At 30.9% G+C, this 17,265-nt stretch overlaps 4 protein-coding genes and 1 long non-coding RNA gene across 7 annotated transcripts; 2 read left to right on the top strand and 3 right to left on the bottom strand.

Annotated features, from left to right (window-relative positions):
- Positions 1-152: 152 nt before the first annotated feature.
- Positions 153-699, bottom strand: LOC117239189. Its single transcript, XR_004494369.1, has 2 exons — positions 542-699; positions 153-451 (listed from the first exon to the last, which is right to left on the bottom strand). It is a non-coding gene; the product is annotated as an uncharacterized LOC117239189 (long non-coding RNA).
- On the top strand, positions 334-4,257 carry LOC117239187. The gene is made up of 2 exons (XM_033504587.1): positions 334-490; positions 3,023-4,257. Exons 1-2 carry the CDS (start codon positions 364-366, stop codon positions 3,997-3,999), a joined length of 1,104 nt encoding a protein of 367 aa, XP_033360478.1. The 5' UTR covers positions 334-363; the 3' UTR covers positions 4,000-4,257.
- A 1,695-nt stretch (positions 4,258-5,952) lies between these two features.
- LOC117239186 (facilitated trehalose transporter Tret1-like) lies at positions 5,953-11,181 on the bottom strand. Of its 2 annotated transcripts, XR_004494368.1 has the most exons (3): positions 9,707-11,181; positions 9,137-9,316; positions 5,953-6,441 (listed from the first exon to the last, which is right to left on the bottom strand). XR_004494368.1 is itself a non-coding variant. In XM_033504586.1 (2 exons), the coding sequence occupies exon 1, from the start codon at positions 11,164-11,166 to the stop codon at positions 9,754-9,756; it is 1,413 nt and encodes a 470-aa protein (XP_033360477.1). In that variant the 5' UTR covers positions 11,167-11,181; the 3' UTR covers positions 9,136-9,316; positions 9,707-9,753. The 2 variants fall into 2 exon arrangements, 1 of the variants encoding a protein (XP_033360477.1); XM_033504586.1 differs by lacking the exon at positions 5,953-6,441 and having other exon boundaries at positions 9,136-9,316.
- On the top strand, positions 11,018-17,129 carry LOC117239188 (39S ribosomal protein L42, mitochondrial). 2 transcript variants are annotated; one of them, XM_033504589.1, is made up of 2 exons: positions 11,018-11,131; positions 16,720-17,129. In XM_033504589.1, exon 2 carries the CDS (start codon positions 16,720-16,722, stop codon positions 17,077-17,079), a length of 360 nt encoding a protein of 119 aa, XP_033360480.1. In that variant the 5' UTR covers positions 11,018-11,131; the 3' UTR covers positions 17,080-17,129. The 2 variants fall into 2 exon arrangements, with proteins under 2 accessions (XP_033360480.1, XP_033360479.1); XM_033504588.1 differs by lacking the exon at positions 11,018-11,131 and adding an exon at positions 16,351-16,547.
- Positions 11,546-15,899, bottom strand: LOC117239185 (coiled-coil domain-containing protein 40). Its single transcript, XM_033504585.1, has 8 exons — positions 15,502-15,899; positions 14,675-15,297; positions 13,761-14,004; positions 13,262-13,672; positions 12,657-13,178; positions 12,304-12,591; positions 12,084-12,242; positions 11,546-12,012 (listed from the first exon to the last, which is right to left on the bottom strand). The coding sequence occupies exons 1-8, from the start codon at positions 15,619-15,621 to the stop codon at positions 11,785-11,787; spliced, it is 2,595 nt and encodes an 864-aa protein (XP_033360476.1). The 5' UTR covers positions 15,622-15,899; the 3' UTR covers positions 11,546-11,784.
- Positions 17,130-17,265: the final 136 nt, after the last annotated feature.

Here is a 17,265-nt window from a genome sequence, read left to right as displayed (position 1 = left end):
TCCTTCGTAACAGAACCTTATGCAAATCTAAGAAACGATGAGAGATGAAATATCCGTTCGTACTGTGAAGCTTAGAATTTTTTGATCATCGGAACCACGGTTTATATGGCCGTGGTTAGAATACGTGTGCAATCGTGAATCGTCCAAAATCGTACAATTGAATCGTGTTTTTATTAGTGTCTTTATAAAAAAATATACAGTGAACAATTACAGGTGCAAGAAAGCGTAGTTCATTTTTGTGGATTGTTAATCCTTGCAGTTTAGGTAGACACGTTGCTTCGGTTCCTTAGTTTTAGTGATTAATATTAAGTTTCTTCTTGTTTCTTACAATCGATTGCTATAACTCAAAAAACAGCAGTAACAATGCATAGACACGGTACTTATGATAGATGTAAATTTGTTCATTGTAACAACGGAAGGCACAATGGACACCGTTTGTTTCGATTTCCATCTAAACCAGAAAGACAGAAAAAATGGATAGAAAATACAGGTAGGTAAAAAATATTTATACTTTTTATTAAATTATTTGGCTGAACTTTACTTTAGAGTTTACTTTAGAGAGCCAAAAACTTATTGACCTTTCTGCAATCTTGTAGCTTTCAATGTGTAGAATCCGAAAATGCAAGTTTCAAGACGAGAAATCCACTGTTTCAAAAGTTATGATTGTTTCAAAAGTAAAAACCGAGCAACACTTTAGGGCACTTTACACGTTATTTTGACGCCATATTGTTCCTTTATACATGATTCGTCCAATGAGTGGAGTCGTTAATTGTAAATAAATGCACGTGGTTGGCGACTATTTTGTGACGGGATTTTGAATCGTGAGTATTGAATTCACTTGAATTAGGTTCGGGCCAATCTACGCTCTCCGGCTACCGTTTACTGTTTACGCTAGTACAAACGAACTTTCTATGAAATTCAGTTCGATGCTCATCTGCGCAGACAGGAGGAAATTGGCGTTAAGGTAATATGTAAAATAAAAATGTTCAGTTTTACATAGTCATACCATACGTTTGGAACCAATGGATTCCTCGCCTTAGAACTTGCATTTTAAGATTCTACACGCTGAGAACTACAAGATTGCAAAAAAATCAATAACCTTTTTAATTCCTAAATTAAGGTTTAACCAATGTGATTTGATGATTCAACAGAGTGCAAATCATTTGTAATTTGACAACTCCAATGTTTTTGTTCGGCGGATCGCAGCTTCTGCTGCACGGTTTCTATTAAGGTATTTGTAACGTATATTGGACTTTCTCACAATCTTTTTTGAAATTCTGAGAGTGCGTTATTTAGTATATTATCTATACATAATTTAATTAAAAAAAAAAAAGCCCAGTCTTACTGAAATGGAGATATTCACCTTGAAATTTGAAAGTTTTGGTAAATGTACAGATCGAACTCAACCTTCCTGATTTCGATGATTTTTTAATACGTGTTGGGCAATAGTATATCGTTTTGAATAACTCATTCCTATACATGTTACTGCCGATTGGCTTTGATTTCTAAGATATTCGCAAAAAAACTATCGGCACCATTACAGTGAATTCTGCCTATAGTTGTGCGTCTATGGCAGCGTATACGTCAGCATTGGTTGCCGTTCTCTCATCTTTCGTTTATAAACGAAGATCGGGCGAGCTTAAAGTCGTGCACAATGTGCATACACGAGACTGTAAGAAATGTGTTATAACATAATTCAAGTAAAAGTGAATATTATCAATACATTTGGGTTGAGTTTATATAACAACATAACATAATTCGTCATTATCGTACGGGAGGGCCGTCCTACAGCTGCCGGACTTGAAAAAACTAACCAAAACTCAACACATTAATGATATTCACTTTTGATGAAACTGTGGAACAGTTACGTCCTTTCCGCTTTTGATGATTTTTGAATATGGGTCGGGGGCATGATTCCGAACAACTTTTTCCTGCACATGTAACTGTTGGTCGACCGTTGTTTTCTAGATATTTGCAAAAAACTTTCAGTGCCACTACAGTGAATTCCGCTTATAGCTGCGCGTCTGTGACAACGTATGCAGTAGTATTGGTTGCTGATAGTCTTGCGGTGAACGAGTATAATCACCTGATCGAAACTTAGCCCTTATCTTTTGTTTATGGTAGAAATGTATATATAAACGAGGGTTTAGCGAGCTTAAATCCCGTACACAACTGCATATGTGCGGCTACAACAAATGTTTGTTACATATAACTCATAATTCAATTGAAAGTGAATATCATTAATGTATTGAGCTTAGGTTTGGGTCAGAATCTTCAATCCGGACGCCTTGCGATTATCGGCAACACGCGCTTGGGATAATAACAAATTAATTATAAAAATAATAGGCGAATGAATAATTGATATTATTTTACGAAATAGGATAATCATTTTTACATGTATTCTACACAAGCGCTGTTCGCGGCAGTCGGATTGAGAAATCTGAGCCAAACTTAAACCCAATATGTATAAATCTTGTAACTAGGAATGTTTCCTTCTTCTTTCTCAAACCCTTCAGATATTCTGACAATTTGTCTGTACCAGTCTTCTATATTCTTCATTGTATCTGGATAGTCTTATCCTCTCCAATCTTCCCCATTCTCTCTCTCTCTCTCTCTCTCTCTCTCTCTCTGCAGTAACCATTATCCTTATATACCCCCTTTCCACTTTGTTTAAATAATAATTTTACACGGCATTAAGACATTACTCGCTGTTTAAGCATAAATATAAATAATAATAATTTGTTCTAAGGACTGAGAGGAATCTTAGTCGAAGATTTAAGTCAGAGTTTTAGTTTCCGTGTTCTAAAATTAAGTTAACAATTTATTGCGAATAAAAGTTGCTTAAAGGATGGTCATATTGCGTGCAATGCCGCAGTAGAAAAAACTGTCGCGCTTTGCTATTTAACTGTCACATATATAAAATTATATGACTGTCTATTATATTAAGATGTTTGTAAAATAAATTTATAGCTTCTCGCGAAAATTATGCATTCAGAATTCAACACTACTAAAATTCACGCAGGAAATAGTTGGCTTCGATTCTTGTCGACCTCCACGATCAGGACTGCAGGACTTTGCGATCTTCATTTCCGAGAGGAAGATTTTTGCGACGGAACGAAAAAGCGTTTGCTTCGGAATCGTGATCCAATCCATTGGAAGGAAATATCGACGTCCCATGGGCAGACACAGGCGATTGTTGAACCGCAAGAATCAGGGGATTCCACAGAAGTAGCAGTAGAAGAACAGAACAGAAGAACAGAAGAAGTGCAGAAGCTTCAAGAACAAGTACCAAGTCCAAGAGAAATCTGTGATAAAAATCTTCAAGAAAATGTTAACTGTGATAAAAATCTTCAAGAAAGTATTAACTGTGATAAGAATCTTCAAGAAAATGTTTACTGTAGTAACCTCGACGATTTTAGTATTAGAAAACAGTCAAACCCTAATTTATGTCCTTCGGGGAAAGAATTGTTCCTTAACACTGCTTCGGATGATACCGATTTGTCATTTTTAAATTACGAATTAGATGCACAAGCACCTACACCTTGCGAAAATTTGACAGTTGTTTCGCTTGTATCAAAAAAAGATTTTCGATGCTCCAAAGAATGTAAAATATTGGTTGATTCCTTAACAAAAAAAATAAATCTTTTACAGATAAAGGTAAAGCGATTGGAAAAGAGAGCAAAATGTGTACAAAGTAAATATTCATATGTACGCAAGCAATTAGAAAAGCAACTAAGCCAAAAAATTCGCAATATTGATGATTTTTTAGTAACGAATAAACTAGCTAAGAATGTAGGTCCGACGGCGAAGACTATAATTAAGCTACAGTTGCGTACAAAAAAGACTCAATATACAGACGACGAGAAAGAGTTAGCGAAACAAATTTATTTTCAGTCTCCAACTAACTATACTAAATTGCGAAATGTGGGTTTGATTTTACCTTCGGAATCCATAGTTCGAACATGGTTCTCTAAGTATGACGGTTCCGAGAATGAATGAAATGATCTTTTGAAAAATTTCTGTTTATGTAATTGAGAAGTTTGATTAAAAAAAAAAAAAAAAAAAAAAAGGGGCATGTATGCCAAAATCCCATTTTAAGAAAATTGATTTTAAAGTTTTCATTATGGTATTACTTAGTGAAAAGTAATTGAATCCAAATTTTTAAAGGTGTATTAATATATTCTTAAAACGTTCTGGAAACAGAAATAATAATTAAAAGATGATATGCGTTTTTATTAATAAGCTTTAAAAAATTGATTTATGTGTCCTTTTTCCATAAATAGAGTAAAATTATTTTTTTGTTTATTTATTTAAGTATAATTTTATTTACTTATTCAGTTACAAATATTTTTTATACAGAAAACTTACATAAAAAATACAAGCTTAAGATCAAAATTAAACAAGAAATTAAATTTCTTAAGTAAATATTTTTATACAAGTTGCATGCGTAACTGTAGTTTACGCTTTTATTTTCTGACGTCACCTTATCTAGCTCCAATAAGTTATATAGAGGTATATTCATCATCTTTTCTTTAAAATTGTCACACTTCCTCCTCGTTAGTTGACATAAATTTATCTTTATCAGGTTCGCTACTTGAAGAACGTTCTCAATCCGTATTCTGTTGTTCTCATCCGGATATTAGCATAGACTTCTTGCGTCCTCTCCGCGGTCAATTCTCGTAGAGCTGGTTCAATCGTTAAAAGTTCTAAATAATTTATGCGCTTCTTTTATAGGGATTTATTTCAGAAACCATAGGCTTTCTTTGTCTCCGTTTACTGCATCCTAACCGAATGTACATAGATGCATCAGTGTATATTGTTACGTTAAATTTTCCCGAATCGATCTTTTTAATTGAGCTTTTTGCCTTATTCGGGATGGCAAATCCGTTTTCTTTCTTCCGTGCTGTATCATATATATAAACCTTATATAAACAGCCGAATCATTGGTCAATTTCTTTACGTCACCTACTTTGATTTTAGATTATTTGACAAGCAAGGCTATAAGGGTTGTGGTACGAGGAGGTAAGTCAAGCTCGAGAAGAATTCGTCGGGAGACGATGAAAACAGGAGAAATTCTTTATCACCAATCTGAAGACTATTCGCCTCATCGTTCCTAAATTTCAACATCGCATTCCGACTTTCTAAAAACGGCATTTCTAAGATTCCTGTCTCAGCAATGGAAAATTCATTATTAACAATTTGAAAGTTTACATCGACATAATGAACTTTTTAACGATGATTTCGTCACAAGTAAGTATGATTCTTGAATCAATGCCTGTGAGATTGTAGTCGATATTAGTATTTACCGTTTTGCTTCGTTATATTAAGTTGCGAGCCAGCGTCAATAAGGAAATTGGCAAACCTTTCTTGGAAACAATGATGAAACAAGTTAATCATTTGCAAAGGATCGACCAATTCTGGCTTTACATTACTCGGGATTGAATCCTTCATTAATTTTAATGCGAGGTAAAATTTAAAAAAGAGGTATTCAATAATGACTTTACAGCATTCTGTTGAGGAACCATCTTTGAATGAGGCGACTGACTGTCGAATTTAGGCAATTTAACAACAGGAGAGTCCATTTGCGTTGTCACGAAGATTGATTTTTGAGGCTGCGATACGTCAGTAGAAAATTCGGGATTAGCAGTAACAACCATGGTTGGATAAGGTAATTGGTTCTTCATTTCGGGTAGATCAACGATGAAGCTACTTGCTTATGTTGACAAAATACTAAATTCTGAAAGTTGTGATATGTCACCGTGAGATTCGACTCGCATGGTTTCAAAAAATATATCTTCGACATCAAAAAATGAAATATTAAATCTTAAACTACGACTATTTTTACATTTCTTAAAACTTATCGTATATCGTATATAAACTTACCGTATTTGCTCATACAACCTAACAAATTTGATTACAAAATAACTATGTTTCATAGAATACACGATAGACTTTGGAGTCCAGTTGAGTCCAATTTTCCAGATGTTGATCTCATTCAGCGCTTGGATACCAGGTCGCAGGTCGCAGATCGCAATAGTCCGCCAATAATTGCCAAGAAATCCAATCGTTCAATGTCTCGATGACTGACCAGGGAATGGATCAGGATACTCGGGTGTATGTCATGTGGTAGCCAGGAAATGTAATATGAATATGAATATTTACATTCGCTCTAGGGGAAACCGTGCGGAAATTCAAGAGGAAGAGATTGCATCTTCGCAAGAAGCCTCTCACCAGCCGGCAATAGGGGAAAGCTTCCTCTCGCCATCGATCCTCAAGTGTTTCGCCGTCTTTTCGAGATTCCACGGATATTTTGCGTATCCCATTACTGTCAGCGAAACTGTTACTGTTGCGGCCTAGTCTGTTAGAAAGTCGATATTTTGGAGCGAGTTCGGATGCCCGTGGAACGCTGATCCGTTTTGCTCGTGATGGCTTCGATAATAACTCCAAATGTAATATAAAATCAATCAACATACATTTGAATTATTTAAATATTTTAAAACAACAACTTGAACAACAACTTAAATTTTACAAGAACGAAAATGAAGAGTGTCTGTAGCAAACATTGTAAGTGCCAGAAAACAGGAAGGGAGGAAAAGAAAACTTATTCTTTAATGCAATTCAAATTCACGAAAAAGAAAGGTGTGTCTGTAGAGAAGTCTGTATGTGTCACCTCTTAATTGTAAATAAAACTCAATGTTTCATTTATTTAAATAAATGGCATAGACAAAAACCAAGAAACGATTAACCACCGTTTATTGGGGCTTATATTTTTCTCTATAGAGGCGACTATGTGACGCGACAATGCCCTTTCATATGACAACAGATATAAATATCGAATTGGCTAGTGACATAAGCACAGAGATATAAAGATAGAGTACGCGAATCACATATTACCTCGTAATTGGATGCAATTTTATACTAGTATTTGTAATTGTATACTAGTATTAAGGAGATCCTAATTTGAAGTTACAAAAATAGCCATTTAATTATGATAATTATAAAAAATCCAACTCTAGGCACGTTTCAAAATCTAAGAAAAACGGCTGGCAATATTTTCTTGTTGCTTATTATGTGCTATGTTGGTAATTACTTTAAAAAAATATCAACTATTGAGATATAGCATAACATCCCTGGTCTCTTTTGCAGTTTTGACATACGCCCACGCATCGTTGTTCTAACGCAAAGCAACCAAACGACCGTTTTCGTTAATTAATTTCAAATTAAATAATTTTTCGGTTTCGAATCTTTACTAACTTCTAGAAAGTTAGTACACGCTGACTAAGTTGTTTTTTGCAGATCTTTAAACTGCATCGTTTATCGCTGGCTGACTTGTTGTAAATTATGCTTAATTGCAGCAGACGAGTAGTCATTCAACCAGATCCAACACTTCATTCTCGAGTGCGCTCACAAGGTACTTGAGATACTCTCAAGTAGTTACATACTTAATATATTTATAAACACTATCTAAACTGAACTCACGTAAAAAGATACTATATTAAATTTTCAATTCAGTTACTCATATGTATAACTTTTGCGCTTATAATCAAATAGATGACACTCTGTATAATCCTGTACAACCCCACTGCGTGACTTACCTTATTTTAAATAAATTAGTTAAAATCAAAGTTGATTAAGATTCAAAGAATTTGTAATGTCATGTGTTATTACTGATGGCTCTTAATAGGGTGAATCTATGGTGCTGTAAATAGAAATTCTACAGCAACATACAAATTCTACAACATTCTACAACAAAGGAACTTTGATAACAGATTTTATCATGATTTTATCGACTAAATGTTATAATTATTAGTCATCATTGATAACTAGTTGTAATCACTCGTTTGTTTGCACGCTTACTTTTGTTCCCATGAAAAGAAACATTTCTAAAGTATAAAATGCCAGGCTCTTTGATATTGTGATGAACACTAATTAGATATATTTTTACTAACGTTAGCTATTAACAACTAACTCAACTGGATATAAAGTAAATAGATAAATAAAATAAATTTGTCAGTTAATAGTGAGGATATATTATTATATATATCAGACAACAAACATTAGAGATTAGACTTCTCGTTGCGCTTGAAGTGTCTAGGCTTTTTCCAACTGATAACGTAAAACGCTTTCTGTTTTCCAATTCATTATTCAATTAAAATGCTTCAGAGTTTATTAGATAATGTATAGGCGCCAACGCCCTGGCCGCGCTGAGTACACTCGTTCCCGTCAGATCACGAAAGTTAAGCAGCGCCGGGCACGGATAGTATTTAGATGGCTCAGCGCCTCGGGGCCGCCAAGCAGTCCGGTAGGGGAACCGGGCTGCCTGGCACGGCGGCTCCAGCGACGAGGCGCGGTGTGACAATGGTCACACACCGGCCCCATCAGCGGTGGTATTAAGCGCGCGGGGGAGAGGCCCCGTTGCGACGCTCACACCGATTCCCGGGCCTCTCTCGATCGCAGCCGGGATGATTATCGTGGAGGTTTTAGTCGCTTGGAGTCCGACACTACCACGCCGCTTTCTCCAAAAGCGGCCTGGCGTCCGTGCGGATTTCTTCCACGTAAAATATATAAAAAAAAAAAAAAAAGATAATGTATAGGCAACTTGCTCTATTTAGGAGATTCGTAATTTCTTGATGAAATTTTCCTTCTTGATGTAATTTCACTATCAATTAACGCTCACACTTACAGGTTTCTGATCTCTTTGTAGCCATGTTTAAGAATTATTACTCATCATACTATTCATTATGAAATACGCGTTCGATTATTTCTGTAACTTGCGTAAGCGATATGTAGATTGCTCTTGATGTGCTATCAATCCTGCAGACGTAGTCGGATCTTTTTCTAATTTTATTCATACATTCTCAAGATTTGTACCTTCTGTTTGAGGCCTGCAAATTTCATTTCTTAACAATTTGGAGACATTCGAATGTACTTTGTATATATACATTTGTACATATACAGTTGTAAAAAGAAATTTATAACAGCTTGTCACATTTTTTGTTTGCCTTATCAACAAAAGCTTATCTCAGAGAAGTAATGTATACACGACCATAACTAGATTTGGATAATTACTAACGCTATTATGTATTTTGAAGCATCATGCTAATTTACATATAGATACATACATGTAGGTACATACAAATTATTGTTATGCTACCGTAATGGATTGAACTTCTCATTCACAGGTTTACACCGAGTTTACAACTTTCTTTTATATCATCTGATAATTTTTGCTGAATAGCACAAATTTTCGATGCGCATAACTTTTAAAACAGCGATTCTCCTTGCCTTAAGTCTGCTATGTTTGAATTTTACACATCTAAAATATATAAGATAAAAATAGGTTACAAAACCGGTCTTTCTCAAAATAAAATTTGTGCAAAAACTGTATTTATACAATACAAATTAAAGTGTATTCAGTGTACAGAAATCATATATATATATATATACATATATATAACTTTTAAGCTTAACATATTGCACCACAGTCTGTTGTATACTTGAATTTATTTCAAAATTTATATTCAAATAAAGTAATCTTAAATCGTTTGCAAAATGTTTATATTTTAATTGTTTATTATAAATTGTTTTATAGGTGTATACATATTTATTTTGTTACAATATTTTATTCTACAGCTTTTTAATACTTTCTTTTGTTGTGCTTTTATATAAACTAATAACTTGTAATTTGAAATAATATTAAACCCACCATCAGTGGGCCATTGTAGACAAACAGTTTTTAAATAATAACATTATTTAGGAGCCATTCAATTCTTTTTGGATTTCTTCTAAAGACTTCCCTTTTGTTTCAGGAACTAATAAATACACAAAGGAAGTTCCAATAACACAAATTACGGTAAATAACCAAAATGTTTCACCAGTACCAATTGCCATGGAAACATTAATAAAAAATTTAGTTACAATGAAAACTAATACCGAATTTAAAAGGCAAGCACTACTTACAGCTACACCCTTAATTTCTGGTGCAAAAATTTCACCCATCATTAACCATGGAACTGGACCAAAACCCATATTAAACATAATAATAAAAATGCATAGAGACGTTAGAGGTAACCATGTAATTGAAGTTCCCTGGTTTTCAAGAAGGTAGAAAAAAACTCCAAGGGCGCAAGTTGTTAAAGCCAAAAATATTATAGATGTTAATAGTAATATTTTTCTGCCTATACGGTCTACAATTAATGTGCTCACAAAGACAGCTAATACTTGTATTGCACCTATTACAATAGTTGAATAATGAGGGTCTAAATCACTGCCAGCTTTTTCAAAAATGCTATTAGTATAAAATATAACAACATTTACACCACATAATTGTTGAAAAAACATAAGACCATAAGCAATTATAAAGCCTTTTAAAGCTGCTCTAGATTTGATTATAGTCCAAAAAGAGGTTGTATTTTGATTGCATTCTTCCAATGCATGTTTTTGATTTTGTAACTCATTTTCGATATTGTACTGAATACCGCGCAATCTAGTTAAACTTTTCTTAGCAGAGTCTTCATCACCTTTTTTTAAATAGTAGACTGGTGATTCTGGCATAAACATAAAAACTCCAAAAAATATAAGTGGTATAATACCAGATATAATTGACAGTACACGCATATCAACAAAAGTTCCCAAAACATACGATAAAAGAATGCCTGTAGTGAGAAGCAATTGAAAGTAAGATCCAACAGCTCCACGAATTTCATTCTCAACTATCTCTGCTGTGTATATTGGTGCTACCGCAGAAAAAGCTGGACCACTGAGACCAGTGATGAATCTACCAGCATAAAACATGATTAGATTGTTGGCAAAAATTAGAAGTAACCAGCCTAAGGTAAAAGGTATCACCATCAAAAGCATTGAAAATTTTCTTCCTATTATGTCAGCAAGAAAGCCAATAGGAATACATATTACTACTGAACCTATTGCAGTTATTGAGCTAATCCATGAAAATTCTTCTGGAGAAATAGGTACACCATATAAAGATTGTAAGTCTCTTCCATTATCACCAGCAGAGGAAGTCCATGCTAATGTCATTCCAGCTGCTAAGGCTCCAAGATTTGCTGCCAAACTTGCAACATATTGAAGCAATCTCTTAGCTGGCACACTTTGATCATCATTGGACACCAAGGTTTGTTGTGAAATTCCAAGATTAATCTCTTTCATTTTTTCTTTTCTTTTTTTAATTCACTAAATATGCAAAAGAATTAACTTGATTATTATGATTATTCATAATCATATAAATCAATGCTTTTTTTCTGTTTCTCAGAAATACAGTTTTTAATTTACTTATTTATTTTAATTTATATAATTCTGAAAAATTTTTTAGTCTTGAACATACTTCTTCATATTTTTTATTTCACGTTAAAAGTATTGACAATAAATTTTATTGCTTACATTATAAAAATAGAAATGAGTAGGTTTTTTACGATATTACTTATTGCATAAAATAAAATTTACAAAATCGATTTAACGTTTTAAATAGCAAAAAAAAAAAAACTGGTTTAATTATTTTGTGTATATTTTATAAATGAAAGATTCTTACCATCTAGCTTCAGATTCCCTATTGTTTTCAATCGTAATATTTTTTGCATAAAATTCTCTACTTCTTTTATTTAACAATATAATTGTATATTTAGCTTATTGTCTACAACTTGCATATAGCTTGATATAAAACGTTTTCTTAAAATAGTTACTAGAACTTTGTCCCATTGCATGAAGTATTTATTGAATGATAACATAATAATCATGCGCTTATCTTATCTTACACAGTCAGTCATTCTCTTATATAATTTGCAGAGTTACTAATACTTTTTTAATTCTGTTTTTTAACATTGGAAAGTCATGGTCAGTCCTTTCTAATGTACATTTTAGATATTCTCTGCAATAGTGTTCTTTTTGCAAATTTTCTTCTATTATATTTTCATTTTTATAAATCATTTTATATATGCCATTTTTAATATCATATAATTGCTTTACTTTTCTTTGTTTAAGGACCAAACTATGTAAATTCTAAAAATTGGAAAATAGAATTGAATAGTTAGTAAATTATGTTATCTAATGTGATACAATTAGAAACATACATGATATTTAAGCAGTTCCAATCGTTCAATTTCGTTTTCCACGGTGTTAACATGTTCTTTTAAATTTCGCAAAAATTCTTGACACTTGACTAATTTATCTTGAATACTTGTTACTTGATTGTTTAATTTCTCTATCATATTAATAGTTTGTTTCTTTATCTGTTAATAATAAAACATATAATTTGCTAATTTAAAACAAAACAATTATCTTAATGCTTACTTTTAAAAGTTGCTTAATTTTTGCTCTTTGATCAGACAAACGTTTGTGCATTACAACCTTCTCATTATGTTTTACTTTTGAATTTCTTTTAAGTCTACCAAACACTTTGTCAACTATAATATCTCTTCTTGTAATACAAAGATTCATATCATGAATTAATTTTTCCTGAATTTTCTTTAAATAGGAAAGTCTCATTTCCATTCTATGAATTTCACTTTTCATTGATGCTATACTTCCAGTATTTTGCTCCTCTTTTACATTTTTGATTGTATCTTGTATCAGTTGTACCTTAATGACATAAATATTATGACAATAAAGAAATAAATGATAAAATAATATAAATTACCAATTACCTTTTTGTTCCATGCTAAACTTTCTTGTAGTACAGAATTAAATTCCTCCTTTAGCATTACTTTCTCAGTGCATACATATTTTAAATCACTTTGTAATTTTATAAGTTCTAATTCCAATTCTTGGAAAGACAAAAGACATTCATTCTTTATTATACAATTTTTATCCTCCAAGCCCTTTTTCAGATCTTTTTGTACCATTAAATTTGAATTTATGCGGGATAACTTTTGATCAAGAGAAATTACAGCCTTATTTACATTTGCTTGTTCTTTTGTAAGCATTTCTAATGCATATTCCAATTTAAAATTCTTTTGCCCCATTATCATAACTTCTTTTTGAAGAAAATTTATTTCTTGCAATTGCAATTCTCTTTGCTGGCTTAATGAAACCACAAAACCTTGTTGACGCAACCAAAATTGTTGTGTCTTTTTAATATTTAGTTGAAATTCTTGAATATTTTTTTCTAAACCGACAATCTTTATATCTAATGGACTCAATTCTTCTGCATTAGTACTTGGTAGTATCTGAAATTGTTTGCTTGTAAATATATATGACTTTTTTATTACATTTTTTCTGAATTCAAAAATAAAAAGAGACAATATATAACCTGCTCAAGAAGTTTATTTATTCCTAAAAGCTTTGTTTGCGCTTTTCCCATCATTACTTCATATTTTCTTGTCTCCTTTTGCAATTCATCTATTTGCTTTTCTTTCCCAGTATTTATTTGCGACAGTTCATGCAATTCTGCTTTTTTATTTTCAATAAGATTTTTAAGCTTTTCCAATTGCAGAAGATTGTTTCCATATGTATTCTCTACACGTGCAACTGAAATTTCAGATTGCAATACAGCATTTTTTGTATTTATTAGTAACTCATTTACATATTGAGTCGCCTTATTGCATATAACTTTTTCTTCCAACTTTTTAAATATAGCATCCTCTAGATTATTTCTTTTTTCAAAAATATTTTCAAACTGTTTATTCACTTGCTCTTCTTCGTATAAATAATTCTGATATTTCTGAAATGATGTTAGTTAAGAATAAAATCAATTAGAATTATAGCATGTTTTATATTAGCATTTAACAATTACAGCATGTCTAACATACATTAAATATAACATTATAATCGTATTCTGTTTGTTCACTTATTTTTGTAAGATTTAGTAATTCTGATTTACTGTTTGCAATATTTTCATTATATTTTGATATTGCTCTTGATGTAATTTTAATATCGTTTTCTATTCGAAAGGATAAAGATGTCAGATGTTCATTATTCTCCATTTCTTTTTCTGTTTCTTTCCTTATTTTTTGTATTTCTAATAATAATCCATTGTATAATTGATGTGCTTCTCTAAAAAGATAAATATTTCAATGAACTTGAGATGAAATGTTACAACTTTATATCGTGTTCTCTTATATAAAAAGTTGGCAATAAATTAATTGTACTTGAATTTGACTAATTACCGACTGAATATGAGTAAAAAATCAACAGGATGTTATTTTAAATGCGAATATATGTAAATAATGTAGACAAAAATTTCCCCGTTTAACTATACTGAGATGCAAACATATTTGGAAACGTTTAGTTAACAATCAATTTGCTACACGCGTATGATAAATTTTTAAATCTACTTTTCTCGGAAACAAAGCGTCTTGTGAAAAAAATGTTATTCTACACTTCCGATTTATTTTCACATGTAGAATGACCTTTTGTCGACTGTTCAGTCCTGTCCAGTCCGGAACTAGTCATGTTCAAGTATACTTCATAAATTTTCAAACTCGATTTTCTCAAGAACTAAGCCTTAAACGAAAAAATGTTATTCCATATCTTTCTTTTATTTTTTAAATAAGAAATCACCACGTGCCCGCTTGTTGTACATAACTTTTGGCCTCACCAGTATGTCAATCAAATATAATTCAAATATATAACCAAATGTAAGATTACCACAGTAAATTTCATATTATATCCCTAATCATCATAGATTCATACGGAGAAGTATTAAATCTACTGCAATACTTACTTTTGTTCAAAATTTAACTGATCATGAATACTATTTCTTTTAGAAATATTAGTTACCACAGACTTCCATATATTATACAGATCTTTATGTTCCATATGTAGAGTTTCTAAATCTGTATTTGCATCAATTATCATTCTATTAGCATCTTGCTTTTCTTTGTCTTTAATTTGTAATTGTTCATCAATGTAGGCTATTTCTGATTCAATTTTCCATATTTCTTCTTTCAATCGATATAATATAAAGTCTCTTTGCTGTTTTCTTTTAATCAATATCTTATTTTTACTAACATCCTGTAATGACACTTGTTTTGATATTATTAAATGGTCGTTCAAATCCTTTTCCCATTTGGACAAGTAAGAATAAAATTCCAATAAATTCTTTAATTTTTGACATAATTTTTCTTTTTTATCTTTCTCTCCCTTTAATTTTGAATAGTTTTCTTTTAAAATATCCTTAGCATTTTCTATACTATTATTCCTTTTTTCTCTTAATAATGTAACTTTTGATAGTGCCTCTATATATTGTTTTAATATTATATGCTGATGTTGAACTTCTTCTTGCTTTTGATAAAGTTGTATAGCTTCTGATTCTAGTTCTTTTTCTGCATGTTTTATTGACGCTTCCTAAAAATATTTATAATTAACCTTATGCCGTTATATTATAACAAAATATTATAGAATGTAACATTTCAAAATATATTTTATATCCTTGTATTAAAATTATAAAATATATTTTGAAATGTTATAATAAAATCATTGTTAAAGATAATAGCATAAAGTATACAAAATATTTGTTATTTATTATATTTTTTGTAGTCAGTTACTTACAAGATCGAGTATTTCTTCTGAAAGTTTATTATCAACATGCAATAAATGCACATGTAGTGTTCTTTGAAACTTTTTCATCAAATTATCATTTGGATCAAGAATACTTAATGTAGACGTCATGATCAAGCTCAATTTATTGCACCTTGTTATGAATTTTTTAACCACTTTAAAAACTACTTTTTACAAAAATTGTCTTTTCTATCTCTTTTCATATGTTCATTTAATGATATGAACATATATCTAAATTTTTTTTAATTCTTAAAAGTTTCATTTAAATGTTTCATTCTCGTAGCACTGCAAGATTTGTTTACATTTAAATTAAATGCGGTTACCACATTAACAGCCAAGTAGTAACAAAATAATAGAAAGCAGTAGAAAATGAACTTTCTTTTTTATGATCAATATTTTTTTCTTTCATTACTTGGTCTGTTAAATATGTATATAATGTATGTATAAATATTTTAGCAGATTCTAATAATTTACTATTTATACTAACGATTACTATTATACTAAAAGATATTGTATGACAAAATTTTAATTTATCCCATAACTATATATATTTATGCTATTTAATTAGTAATAGAAATATTTTATTGTATGTCATTGTTGTATTTAATATTTTTAATATACCCTCATTAATGTAAAATAGTGTTAGAATGTGTAATAGATTATATTTTAGAATACGAAATTGATTAAATTATCTTTTATTTTGAAAAATTTTAGAACATAACGGTATAATATTATAAATTATAAGAATATCATTATTATCAAACATTACAAAAAATCAGTATGATTGGTAATTTAAATGCTTAATTATGCTTTTAATTTTAATGCAAAAGTTGATGTATGCAGCAAGTTATTCTTTGTCGAGGGATTCAATATGTGTAGTGGCACTACTGTTCATTTACAAATTGTATATTTCATTTCTTAAATATATGTTACTTCAATTATAATATAAATATTATAGATATTTATATACTGTAAATACGCGTTTCATTTTGAGTATACCATTTATTTACCACTTCTGCAATAATTTACGCTTTAAAGTAAGATATACAAATATTTCTTACTTACAGAATTGTTGTATTATTTATAGGTTATTCTGCAAGATATAACCTTAGATGTGTTACTAACATTACATATATTTTTATCTATAAATTATTAGTATAAAAATATATTAACTAATTTCTCCATTTCTCTTTCTATCTCTTTAAATAGATGAATACTGTATTAAGTACTGTGCGTGTACTAAATGTATCTGCCAAGCGATATCTAAGTTCTGTTAAATTACCTTCAGAAATAGCTATACCAATGAATAATGATATGATTATCTGCTGGCATCCAGAACGAGAATTCCCTTATGAATATTCATTACCATTACCAGAAGAAAAACAAATTTCATCAAATTCTGTTTTATGCATTGGTGAAAAAGAAATTGCTGAGGTTTTTAAGCAGAAGAAAGAAGAGGTTGTTGTTGAAGAACTTTCTAAATTGACATATACTACAAAACATAGATGGTATCCCAAAAACTGGCGTCGGAGATTGAGAAAAGTAGAAACAGAAAGACCATATCTGTAGTTGTATGCTTAAAACATTAATTCAATAAAGTAATATTAAGACTAATTAAATTTTTATTTAGAAAGTACTATTGTCGTAGGCTATTTTATGTTTATATTTATTTTCATTTTATTGCACTTATTTCGATGTGAATAACATTCCTAAACTTTAATATATATATATACACACACACACACACACACACAC

This window comes from Bombus vosnesenskii, unplaced genomic scaffold (assembly GCF_011952255.1).
Source record: "Bombus vosnesenskii isolate JDL3184/JDL3185 unplaced genomic scaffold, Bvos_JDL3184-5_v1.1 scf7180000013883, whole genome shotgun sequence".
Taxonomy (NCBI): Eukaryota; Metazoa; Arthropoda; class Insecta; order Hymenoptera; family Apidae; genus Bombus; species Bombus vosnesenskii.
This window is presented reverse-complemented; position numbering and strand designations above follow the sequence as displayed.